Here is a 13,579-nt window from a genome sequence, read left to right on the forward strand (position 1 = left end):
TCAGACCTGCCACACATCCGAAGAAAAATGCCAACTGTATTGAGTCCACTGCATCTGGACTGTGACTGAGCAAGGCGCCCTCATCCTCCCGAGTGCAGTCGGCGTTTGCCATCTAGTGGGAGGAAAGGCTCATGTGCAGAAGGCTGTCAGACGAGAGCCAGCCTCGGGTTGTTCTTTCTGTCCCTGTGGCATCAAGCCCGTGGCTCAAGGGGGCTGCTGAATTTAGAAAGAGGAGAGCAACAAAGCCGAATGGGGTCCCAGGCAAAACCACAGGCACTGGGTGCCAGTCTCAGGAAATACGCGACCAATAAGCAGAGCAGAAAGAGAGGCTTCCTCTCCCACACTCCTGAGTCTCCCAGCCAAGAGGAGGGTGAAGGGTGCAGGACCCTCCCAACGCTGACACCTTCCTCCCAGAGGCAGGAGCTGCGCTGCTGGCCCTGTGGGTGCGGGGTGAGCCCTCCCACTCACACCCCTCCTCCACGCGAGGACCGCCACCCCGAGTAGCCAGAGCAACGCAGCCCAGATCTGCAGCCAGACCCACTGGCACATGGCACTGCCCTGGCACGCAGAAGCAGCACGAAAGGGTAGAAAGATGACTGCGCTCCCAGAGACCCTGAGGCATGTGGCCAGTGAGGACCACTCTCTGCTTCTTCACCCGTCAAAAAAGATGGAGAGACCTGTCCCGATTTCTTCGTGCAACTGCTGTGCAGCCCAGAGGAACTGCTGGATGGAAAGGCAGTGAAAATGGTAATCATCCTTTGCAACTTACAAAAATGCCATTTATTAAGCATTTACTATGGGCTAGGCACTTCATTTGCACAACATCTCACTTCGTCCTTACAACCAGCCCATTGTCTACAACTACAGATGAGGGAATTCAGTCTCAGAGAGGGCAAGTAACCTGTCCAGAGTCACACAGCTCCTAAGCGGTGGGTCTGCTATTTAAACCCAAGTCTGACTCTCTCCCGCCCTACTTTTGATCACTGTGTCCTTCCCCCTGTACTGCACGTGCCTGTCTTTCCCTCGCACATGAACAGGCCAAGAGAGCAGTCCCGTTCCACACAGAGTTCAAGGTTCACTTGGACATCAGCTCTCCCTGAAAGAAGCCATGGTTCTCCTTCAAAGCCACCTCTGAGGGGAGCCTTAGTCCCCCAGCAAGTCCAGCAACTAACTAATGGTGGGACACCCTCAGCTAGAACTCTGCGTTTCTTCCAAAGCTAACATTCCGCCCAAACCTAGCTAGAAGGTTCATGGCTGCTGCAGAATTCACAGCACTTTCATTGACAATTATATTCTGTATTATCTCCACCCCAACTCCCTTCATTAATGTACCTATGTTAGTGTCCAATTTTTTCAAAATTTTACAAAAAATAATACCCTCAATACCACCTAGCATATTCGCCATCAAGATGATCACACGGACACACAACGTCAAACAGAGCAGCAACCGTTTGGGTCTGTGTTTTGTTAATCCTAGACCAGAATGAAGCACTCCACAAGAGAACTGCATGGCTTACACCCATCATTTCCCTGTAACACAACCATTTCCCTCTTCAACCCGTAACTGTGGACACCTGAACCCCCAACCCAAGTGCCTCCATATCAGCATTAATTGGCAATATGGCCTCCAAAGAAGGATCCAGCTGGCATTAAAATTCCAAACCACATAATAAGGTCTATTTCTGACTTTGCAGAAAGGACACATGGTTAGACAACTGAGTGTCTAATCAGCGGTCATGCCTCATATGCTACCTCCACACTCTAAATGACAGGGTCCACCTTATACATTCATTCCTTGAAGACATCTGAGTGAGTCATAGTTTCAGGTCAACAGCAATGAGACATTGGCATGTAAAAGGCTGGCTTCTACAGGAAACATCACCGTCTCCAACCTAGCAGTATTCCAAGAGATACTGTGAACTTCTGCAACTTAGAGATGGAGACCCCCTGACTAAGCACACAGAAAGAGCATCATGACCAACAGTCTCTTGGACCAACCAGGACACAAGGGGATATGACTGCCCTCAAGGGAAGCACAGAACAAGATCCTCTGTTAAGGCAGAGTAAGCTCTCCCCTTCCCCAGCACTCAGTGACCACAGGGGCAGTTTCTTACATGGGGTTCCAGATCACATGTCCTCACCCTACCAGACGAAGACAAGAAGGCTCTTGTCCATACTTACTGAGGGCTGAAACTCCAGGCATTCTTCCTCAAAGTCAGAGTCTACCTGATGAAAAAGAATCATCGGAAATTAAAACATCCATTGCTTTCTCAAGGACTTGGCCCCGCTAGCAGGAGACTTCAAGGCCTGCGAATATCTTTGGACAGCTAAGAACTTCTCCCTTCCCTCTGTTCACGAAACCAGCATGCCACAATCACAACACACGTCACACGAGTACAACACACATGGAACAATCTACCAGTCACCGATAGATGGCTCTCAAATGTAGACAGAGGAACACAAAGAATCCACTAGCAAAGCAACAGTTAAAAGCCTGAAATAAATAAAAGATCAGTATCCAGTCATTGATAATCCTGCTTATTTCTAGTTAGAAATAAAAAAATGTCTGGCTTCCAGCAAGAACTACATTCACCCCAGGACATAACAGATAATGCAACCACCAATGATCTTTGGCAAACCATGTAATCAACATTTCTCACAGCTGGTTAGCTGGGTCCATAACTTCCTATGGCTCCATTTTAAATTTCAACTTAGTCTTGATCTTCGGCTCTTCAATATTTCAAAATCATCAGTTCATACAAGTGTCAGGCATCCCAGGGGGGTTGGCACATTTAGATTCAGCCTTCCTTGGGGTCAGCTGCAGAAGCAACACTGATACCCAGGCATCACCTTGAAACTCTCTGAGCAGTCTCACCAGTGGTACCAGACGACAGGAGGTGTCCCTTGATGTACGGCTAGAATCTGGTATGAATATGCATCGTACATCTTCCAGAAGATCAGAGTAAAACTCAACATCTGTCACACGGTAACACGGCTCCTTAATTTAATACAAAACTAAAAGGGAAATTCCTCCCATCCTTCAGTGTTGAGTCTTGCCTTTCCTCAAAAACCCTTCACGGTCATTTAAAATACATCGCCTTGATTTTTTACATTCCTGTAAGTAAAAGACCCTGTCTATTCCACTAAAGCTCTGAGTAACCAGCCTTTATAAAATTACCTAATTCTTTATGGGCTTTAATGCTTGCAGCTTTACATACCATGTTTCACTGCGGCCAAGTCTTGGTCATTCATGTTAGGATCAGGGTCGGTAAATAAGATGCGGTGAGAGTAGTAAACCAGAGCAAAATGGAAAGATATGGGCTTCCCTGGTGGCGCAGTGGTGGAGAGTCCACCTGCCAATGCAGGGGACACGGGTTCGTGCCCCGGTCTGGGAAGATCCACATGCCGCGAAGCGGCTGGGCCCGTGAGCCATGGCCGCTGAGCCTGCGCGTCCGGAGCCTGTGCTCCGCAACGGGGGAGGCCACAGCAGTGAGAGGCCCGCGTACCGCCAAAAAAAAAAAAAAAAAAAAAAAAAAAAAAAAAAAAAGGAAAAGGAAAGATAATCCTAAAACCCTGATTAGCATTACTTTTTTTAAGATCTATTCTCTTAGCCACTGTCAAATACAGCTGACCCTTGAACAATGCGGGAGTTAACACGTGTATAATTTATAGCTGGCCCTCCAAATCTGCGGCTCCCCATCTGCCGTTCTTCTGCATCCTCGGATTCAACCAGCCACAGACCGCGGAGCACTGCAGTGTTTACTACTGAAAAATATCCACAGGTAACTGGACCCATTCAGAGTTCAAACCCGCGTTGTTCAGAGTCAAATGTATACAACGCAGTATTATTAAATGAAGTCACCAGGATGGACATTGCATTCCCACGACACCATTATTTTCTAACTGACCTTCTCCCCACATCTTGATCAGAATCCCTGTCAAATACTAAAATATGTTGACGATTTTGGCGTCTTCTTGTCTATAAGCAGGGAAATGAGGTGGAAGGAAACAGAAAAGCAGAAGGAAAAGCTAGGTAACTGAGCATTACCCTCAGCCCCTAACTACTCAATGGCTATAGGTAAGTGAGGAAAGAGCAGTGCATCATCCTTGAAAGAGAAAAACTATGGGGCTGCCACTTACCTCTGCTGCTAAGTAATGCCCGGTAGCAAGATGCTTGAAACGGAAGAGGCTGTTCCAATATCCTGCTCCACCCCGACACGGGTCATGCTGGACCACCTGCAAAAGGAGACATGATCACCAGGAGTGGAAGAAATGTCCATCCAAATAAGGGCAGCACCGAATCTGAGACACCACCCAGAAGTCATAGTGCAGGAGCCGTATTTAAGCTGGAAAAAATCATTATCTTCCAACAAACCCGTAACAAGTATCGTATGTATTGTTAAGCAATGTTTCTCCAAAGAAAAAAGAGTCCCCTAATTAACATAAAACGGTTGTAAGACAAAGTTCAGTGGTTTTCGGATTATTTGCCTTAATCATAAGGAAGAAGTTAAGATCCTGGACTTCAGCCACAAAAGGCGAAACAAACGAACAAAAAGAATCTCATGGAAAACTGTAACAGCAATTTATCCATGCACTCATGCACTATAATACACCCACACGCCTGTGCTTTGAAACTGGACGCTCACAGTGCCGGGGCCAATTCAGCAGACAAATAAATGTAATTGTAGCTTCTGCTCATGATGGAATAACTGGTACTGGAGTTGCTGCCATAAATAGACACCTCACACAATACATGAACACGCCACAGACGACGAGAAAACTGAGTAAGATATACAAAACAACTGGGTTCCGATGTTGGATGGCAGGGAGTGCACAACTGTGATCTCTGAAGACAGGGAAATAAGGTGATCTCCACGACTGCTCCAGCTTTCTGTGGGGAGGTCCCCCTTCTGGACAGTGGCATCGAGAAGAAGTATTCAAGCAGAGGAGACCAGTCTCACTGAGGTGAGGAGATATGTCAGAACTTAAGGAGGCTGAGGTGACTGGAATCTGTCAGGGCAGAATACAGAGCTCCCCAGAAGAAAAGTTCCAGAAATCTGCACAGGGGCCTCCTTTAGTCTTTGGCTAAATACCAAGCTGCATATGTGTAAGGCGAGACCCCACAAGGCCAAATAAAAAACGAGAGGGTAGTCACAAGCTCAGCAAGCCAGGAGTTCACACAGGACTAGGAGGTGTTCTGATTCTAACAAGCCAGAGGAGAGGCCGGTTGAACACCTGGGGCATTCAGTATCGACGTCCAAAGGCTCACACCTTAGTAGCAAGGCTAGTCTAACCCTAAAAAAATGCTACAGTACACTTGACCTAATGAAGCTTTAAAACAAACCTCCAAAGGATCAAAGTGATCTACAAGTAACTTTCTTTGTCTGGCAAAACAAAATTCAATACTCCTTAAAGGAAGGCAACAGATCCAGATAGTCAACAAAGGAGCATCACAACATTCCACATATTGTCATAAAGCAGCGGACAGGCAAGAATCAGGAAGATGCAACCTGTCAGACAATATCGAATGACCCAGTATGTCCATGTGGGTAGGTGGAGGCTAGAGAAATATGTAATAGTGACCCCCAAATTTTCCCATTTTGATACATACCCACACATTTTAAGAAACTCAGTGGTTTCAAAGTAGGATAAATACACATACACACACTCATACATGCATCAAGACACATCATAATTAGGTTAATGTAAACCAGAAATAAAAAGAAAAAATTTTACAGTAGCTAGGGAAAAAAAGAGACACTATATGCAGGGAACAAAAGAAAAGAAAACCACTGAATTCACATCAGAAAACAATGCATGCAAGACAACAATGGATGAATGCCTTCAAGTACAAAAGGAAAAAAACCGTCTATGTAAAATTCTACATTCAACAAAAATATCCTTCATGAAGGAAGGCCATATGGAGAAATCAGAACCTTTAATACACTGCAGGTGGGAACATACAATAGTGCCTTCAAGACAGTCTGGCATTTCCTCAAAAGGTTAAACAAAGTAACCATATGACCCACAATTCCACTCCTGAGAGAACTGAAACTGCTCACAGAAACTTGTGCATGAATGTTCACAGCAGCATTATTCACAACAGCCAAAAAGCAGAAACAATCCAAATGCCCATGAATAGCAAATAAAATATGGTATATCCATACAGTGGAATATTATTTGACAATCAAAAGAAATGAAATACAGCTATGCATGGCAACATGGATAAACTTTGAAAACTTTATTCTAGGTAAGAGAAGTCAGGTACAAAGGACCACATGTTGTAGGATACCATTTACATGAAATGTTCAACCTGGGCAAATCTACAGAGATAGAAAATGGACCAGTTACCAGAGGTGGGGAGGGGCAAATCTGAAGAAAAATGAGCTGTGACTGCTGCGGCTCAGGAATTCTTTTGGGTCAACTAAAAACCATTGAGAACTACACACTGTACATTTCTGAACTGTGTGACATATGAATTGTATCTCAATGAAGCTGTTATTTTCAAAAACGAAAAATAAACTGATCTTTTTAAATGAAGGTGAAATAAAGATATTCACGGACAAATATAAAGCTGTTTTCTTGTCTTCAAATGAGGGCTGAGAGAACTGGCCAGTGGCAGACCTGCACTACAGAATGATAAGGGAGTTCTTTAGGCTGAAGGAAAATGATTCCAGATGAAAACTCAAATCTGCACCAAAAAATGAAGAGCTGGAGATGATGACTATGTGGGTAAAAGACTCCTGCCCTCTCATTTTTCCATGTTTTTAAAATGCAAGTGACTCCTTAGACAAGGCAAAAAAAATAAAAATGCACTATGGAGTTTATAGCATATATAGAATAAAATGCAAGAGAATATCACCACAAAGGACAGGAAGGGAGAAACAGAAGTGCAGCTGACCCTTGAATAACATGAGCTTGAACTGCAAGGGTCCACTTACATGTGGATTTTTTTCAATATTAAATACTACAGTGCTACATGGTTGGATGAATCCACGAATACAGAGGAACCACGAACACAGAGGGCTAACTATTAGTTACACGTGGATTCTTAACCATGTGGAGGGTCAGTGCCCCTAACATCCATGTTGTTCAAGATTCAACTGTATACTATCGTAAGGTTCTTACATCACGTGTAAAAAGTTATGACGATATGTAAAACTGATTGGCAATGAGGTGAAGATGTATATGAAAACCCTAAATCATGACCAGAAATATAAAACACATGGTGTTGTCTTCCTTCTTTTATTTGGAAGGGGCACTTAAGTTTCTAAAATCCTCAAGAAGAAAATAAAAAAGGAAGACGTACAGTGTTGCCCTAGAGTATTCAGAGGGAAAATTGGCAGGGAACAGTTTTGGGGGGAATAAAAATTAAATAGCTGTTGCTTCTCAGACGATAAAATATAGAAGATGTTCTACAGTGGACTTCTGGGTTAAGTCAGTCCATACGGCACAAACTCTCCCCAAAAGGTTGACATGTTTAATTCATTTCTATCAGGTTGTGAGTGAAGAAGACACAGTACTTGCTTTTAAGGTTCTAAAGTCAGTCACAGTGACTTCTGTAGGGTTCTGACATTTCTAATACTTTTTTAGTTTATGAATTAAGTCCCAAGTCCCTACAGCCTGGATATATTGCCCTTCAGGATCTGGTCTCCTAAAACAGTTTCTGTCTTATTTCTCATGACTATCCTCTGCTGTTCATCAAATGAGGTTACTGAGTTCTAACCCAAGGTTGCCTCCCATTTCCAATTCCACATTAGTATCTTATATGAAGTGACTTACTCCATTCATCCCTTCCTTCTGAAATATAGGTCATCCCGTCAGCACCAGCTCAGATGCTAGCTCCTTCAGGAAGTCTTCCTTAATCCCTTGCCCTCCCTCATCTACACTACCAGAGGACAGGGAATGTGCCTCTTTGTGCTCTGGAGGTGTAGATACTTCACCATCCAGTATCCTTCCATCCTATCACCAATGTGCAGTCACCTACAAATTGTGATGGGTTAGGCACTTGATTACATATTGCTGTGATAGATAACTGAGCTAGGGAAAGAAAAAAAAAAACAGAAGGAAGAGATGATCAGATGATCCAGAGAAAGAAATTTCTAACTTCAGTTGGGAGTTGGCTTCCAAGGTAGCTATTATTTTCCTCCACAGGAACATCTGGCATCCTTCTGATATGGCGTGATGTGTTTGTTTCTCTAAGTCATCCCAAGTCATCCATTGTTTTTGGAACAAGGTGGGTTTAAGTACCTGGATGTGACTTATTCCTATAAATCCATGAATCCTTTCTCCCTGCCTGCCCCACGCCATCCCTTACCTCCACCTCCCACAGGGCTTTTGAACTAGTGGCAGATGTGGCTGACTGCCGGCCGGTAGTTCTCAGGAAGACATGCTGCTTCTTCCTGTGTTCGTCACAGGTGAGAAACTTCTCCTGCTCGGCATGGAACAGCCTTACCACGTCACCCTAAAAGTCAACACACGGAGGAATTAAGGAAAATGCATTTAAAAAGAGAACCAAAGAGGACCCAAGGGCTGCCCAGCCTGTAACGTATCAAACTTACCCCCTTTAATATGTCGTCTTTGTTATCACTCCATTTCATGAAAAGGACTATTTTCCAGCTTGTATTGCAGTTGACGGAATTGACCTAGAAAACAAATTAGAGTTATTTTTTCACATAACCCTCAACAACTGTGGTTTCCTGTGCCCAAATGCCTTATTTCTGCCCGAGAAGCAAGGCTGTTCTTCCGCCCTCCAAGCCTAAAGACTGACACCATTAAGATCATAGAACTTGCAAATTCAATTGGCCTGATAGAAGTCTTCGGTAATAAATGGTTCATTTGTACCAGTCAGTATGTATGTTGCAACTCTGGCTAACAGAACCAAGCTTCCTGCCCTCCTGGAATGATATCTTCTTCTTCTTTTTTTTTTCCCCCAAGTCTCTTGTACTATAGCCAAAAAGTAAAGGCCCAGTGAAAACAAGTATGTATAAAATGAGATGAGCTACAAAGGCAAAAAAAAAAAAAAAGTCCAATGTATACATTCTAAAATGTTAATGATACAGCCATTGTTTGTACATGAAATATATGCCAAGCACTGGGCTAACCTTCACTAATATATTTTATCCTCAGCAACACCCTAAAAAATAGCAATAACCATCATGCCCATTTCAGAGGTAGGAAAACTGATGCCCAGGGAGACTGGGTAATGAACCTACAGTCACAGAGGTAGGGAAGGGCAGATTCAGGATTTGAATCCGTATCTGTCTGTTTCCAGAGCTTGTGTCCTCCAAACAAACATTAGGCAAACATTTATGTCACAGTCAAGTTATTGCCCTTGTGTCCTATAATTGCCAATTAAGTTAAGTAGATGTACTGCCAAAAGTAAGATATCACTCTCACAGGGCTGCTGATGGCCGGCAGTGTCCCCTTCTTATGAATTAGCAAAAGACACACTCTTTAGGGAGACCAATTAGAAAAGGGTACCCCTCTGGCCAAAAACACTTGGTAACGGGGACCCTTCTCTTGTTAAAGAAATTAGAAAATAATCCCCCAGGGATACAAAGCTTAGCAAACTGAGCCCTCAGGTGACTATCAGCCCCCACCCAATGAACAGGCTTATATAACCTCATGTGGCAGGCCTGGCTCTCGGTTTGTTCACCTGCAGAATGGGTACACTGCCCCGAGTCACTACTCAAGTCGCTGTGAGCACGCACATGCTCTGGCCCCAGGAAGGTTTGCTCCTGCAGCATATGACTGCCCACAAGCCACAACTTGATTTCCCTTACCTCGTTGCAGCCTGGGTTATCCACCAGCTGATGACTGCTGGCATGTAAGGGCTGGCCAGCATTCACGGGGTTCAGAACAACCTTGTCACCTATGACCACCTGGAAAGGAAAGGACCAATAGAGCGTTTCACAAAACAGGTCAGGACTGCAGACTGACCAGTGGCTAGTTCTGACAGGAGCTGTAAGAGCCTGCATAGAAGAAGGCCCAGCTTCCAGCAAGTAGAATGATACAGCACAAATGCACAATTAACTCAGCTCAGTATTCTATCATTACCTAAACGGGAAAAGAATTTGAAAAAGAATGGATACTTGTATGGGTATAACTAAATCACTTTGCTATACACCTGTAACTAACACATCATTGTCAATCAACTATACTCCAATATAAAATAAAAATTTTCAAATATATAAAGAATGGAATTTCAAAAAAATTAAAAATTAAAAAAAGATTTTAAAACCCCAAAGCCTGACCCTGACCAGGAAGGGGTGATATTCACAGGCTTAAGGGTAAATTTTTGTCCACAATTGTCAATGATTATCCAAAGGCAATCTCAAAGTCAGTCCAGAGCAGGAAGAAAAAAATCGTATCTTCGTTAGCTTCAGTTAAGGCACTTGTACAAATAAGCTCTAACTAAATTTTAGGAGTAGAAGCAGATTATTGCCTGAAGTAAGTCTTTATCTTTGAAAGAATAAAGCTATAAATTTATATTTCTAAAGCAATGACTTTTATACTTTTTTGAAAATTCGTAGTAAGAAATACATTTTCTATTATGACTCAGTCATACAGACTTATGTGGCTATATGTGTATATGTATGTATGTGTATATACATATATGCATGTATATATAGAAAGATATAGAGATCTCTATTTATCAAAAAAAAAGTCACCCCCCCCAAACAATCTTATCCCCATTATGTTTAACACAGCTTGATACTGCCTATTCTATTCCACTTTCTAAAATGAGACTCACAAGCTACTAAATTGATCTCTTGGCCCATGAGTAGATGAATACCTGTCTTTTGAAAGACACTATTCTACAGGTATTCAAGTCCATCTTACTTTCTCAACTAAGGCACAGCTAAACAGCTAAGCTTAAAGGACCAGAAAGCAAAGGACTTGCTAAAAATGAAGTTCAGAGCAAAGCACCCTTGTCTTTTATTATGGGAGTGGAAGGAAGAAGAATAGAAAGGATGGTTTCCTAAGATGTAAAACACACCTATTCTCAGTTTGATACATTTGGGAAACACATACAACTAAATTTTCTCTAACTCAAAATATATTCAAGTTAAATATGTCAAAAAACCCAACCCTTTAGGTGAAACCTAAGCTTTACTGGACTCGTTCTTCTATACTCAGTGGATGATCACTATGCACTGTACACCAGCTGCGAGGGGACTGCTCAGGTACTAGATGCTTCAGGTATATTGTATAGACTTTAATATGCACACAAACATATAAACTAAAACATATCTAAACGACCCAAAGCTTGGATACTTCAATATTAAAAAATGGGAAAACCCAGTTTCAGGTGAAGGCAAGTTAAGCTTTTTGACAAGAGTTCACACTGTTTCAATACCTATTTCTTTTTGGTAGAAAATAACTATTTCAGAATCTTAACGAGGTTCGAGATATAGCTGATAGCATTTAAACATAGTCACTGTTAAGTATATGCCTGCATAATGACTTATTAAGGTAGCTAATAAGTATCAGAACTGTTCTAAGTCACCCTGGACAGGATTTCTGGGGCTTTATAACTTAATGACCCCTCAGGAGAGGAGCCAGCTCGGGACCAACCACAGTCACTGAAATGGAAGCAAGAGCCTGCAGAGTTATCAACAAAGAGGAAGTGAGGATAATCCTAAAATCCACCCTCCTTCCCTGATGTATCTACTTCTTTTCCATCTTTCTGTCCTAACTTGATTTCTACAATAGAGAAGCATTTCTTTTCCACTACTGATCTAGAAGGACAGGGACGCTCCCCAGGACACTCATACAGGATAGCTGCTTTTGTGGTAAAGTTACTCAAGTAATGGGCTGCTCACATGATTTTTTTCAGAAGCCTAGTAGGAAAAAAACAGAGCTACTGTATTTAGGTCACATTGCTCTCCAAATTTCCCTGTTTCCCAAACACTGGTTTCCATAGTGATTTCCTTCTCCTCATACAGGATAAGCCTCTGGCTCCAACTTTAAATTTCTCTTAGTTGACTCTAGTGTACGGTTATGGTTGGAGGCCTGGCACAGAGCACACCCTGGGCTGGGCATATGCACTTACACTGTCTCCGATGGATCGCAGCTTGTAGAATGGCTGAATGTAAAACCAGGACCCTTCGTTGCCAGCCTCGTCCAACGTTACTCTCATGGCATTCTTCTCCAGCAGAGCTGGAAGCCTCTTATTCACTGTTAGGTATTTATTACTTTTCAAATGCAAGAGCTGAAAACCACCAAGAGGATAAGGTGAGTGTCAGCACGTCTCCGAATCTCTCCATTTCTCTCTCAGTCATATAAGATATGTATCAAACACTCCTCCCACCACTGAGCCACCTGTGAAGTTAGAGGACCACAGAAGTGGCTAAGGCAGGGAATGATTAGAAAAGAAGGAACACCAAAGGGAGAAGTAGAAGGAAGAGGAGAAGACATTGTTTACCCCCAACACAGCCCTGGACAAGATGGATGTTGCTCAGGTCAAGTGCACCATTGGCTAGGAACAGCACTCTGCCACTGGTTAGCAGCAAGGGGTCTAACCCCAGGTAAAGGGACTAAAGAACTGTAGTCTGAATATGCCCTGACATGAAGGTGGAGCTAAGGAAGGGCACTTTTGAACAAGAGAAACAGTTCAATTTAATAAGTGACCCCATTAGGGGACTGTCAATTCATTTGGAAAAAACATGGCTGCTATGGATTTCCACCTTGAATTTCTAAGCACTCTATTCTTAATTCTTGTGTAATGGTTACATGAAGGGGATGGAAAGATGGAAGATCTAGATGTGAAACATCTCATAGTAAGTCTAGACCAGGAAGAGCTGACCAAGGCTTCCCAACTCAACAGGCCGTAAGAGAAGATGGAAGGGAATATGAAAGACCGTCCAATCCCTGGAGAAATGATAAGACTAGCATGGGACACCACTTCCAACTGCCAGTATCTCCCTTTTCAGGTTAACAGATACAGTTTCTAGAACACTCCTAGGAGGACCACAAGTCTTCTTGTCTCATCTGTGAGCCCCTGACATCCCCTGGCCATGATACATAAGGCAATGTCTTCCCAAGCTTCCGTGGTACTCTGCTGAGTAGCCCGTGATCCCCCATGCACCTCTCCAAGTGCTGGACTTAGCTGGTTTATAGCCTGGCATTACCTACAGGTGATCCTCAAGATCTAGGCTGGGAAAATAAGAAATATTAGGTAATAAGTATTCACAGCATACTCTGTGACAGGTACCTCTCAATCATCCTAGGCCACAGATACCATTATTATTCCCTTTCTGCTAGTGAGCCAGCTGAGGCATGGCAAGAATTCTTGCCTAGCGCCTAACAGGAAAAAAAGTGGGAAGGAACTCCTTTGTCATTTGTAAAGTTAATATTAATATTAGTAAAGAGAGATAAATTAGGAGTTTGGGATTAACATATATACACTATTCTATACATAAAATAAACAACAAGGACCTACGGTATAGCACAGGGAACTATATTCAATATCTTATAATAACCTATAATACAAAAAATCTGGAAAAGGATATATGCACATATGTATAACTGAACCACTTTGCTATATACCTGAAACTAACATAACGTAAGTTAA

The 13,579-nt window shown here is 42.9% G+C and overlaps 1 protein-coding gene across 1 annotated transcript in view; it reads right to left on the reverse strand.

Annotated features, from left to right (window-relative positions):
* The window catches only part of ITPR1 (inositol 1,4,5-trisphosphate receptor type 1), a 329,901-nt gene that overhangs the window by 185,803 nt on the left and 130,519 nt on the right, over window positions 1–13,579 (reverse strand). The window contains exons 7-12 of the mRNA XM_082638311.1: window positions 12,059–12,217; window positions 9,786–9,884; window positions 8,562–8,645; window positions 8,318–8,464; window positions 4,141–4,236; window positions 2,182–2,226 (exon numbers count right to left, since the gene is read on the reverse strand). Coding sequence (XP_082494437.1) covers window positions 2,182–2,226; window positions 4,141–4,236; window positions 8,318–8,464; window positions 8,562–8,645; window positions 9,786–9,884; window positions 12,059–12,217 — 630 coding nt within the window. The remainder of the gene's footprint in view (window positions 1–2,181; window positions 2,227–4,140; window positions 4,237–8,317; window positions 8,465–8,561; window positions 8,646–9,785; window positions 9,885–12,058; window positions 12,218–13,579) is intronic.

The sequence above is a fragment of the Mesoplodon mirus genome (assembly GCF_964341445.2).
Source record: "Mesoplodon mirus genome assembly, chromosome: 12".
Taxonomy (NCBI): Eukaryota; Metazoa; Chordata; class Mammalia; order Artiodactyla; family Ziphiidae; genus Mesoplodon; species Mesoplodon mirus.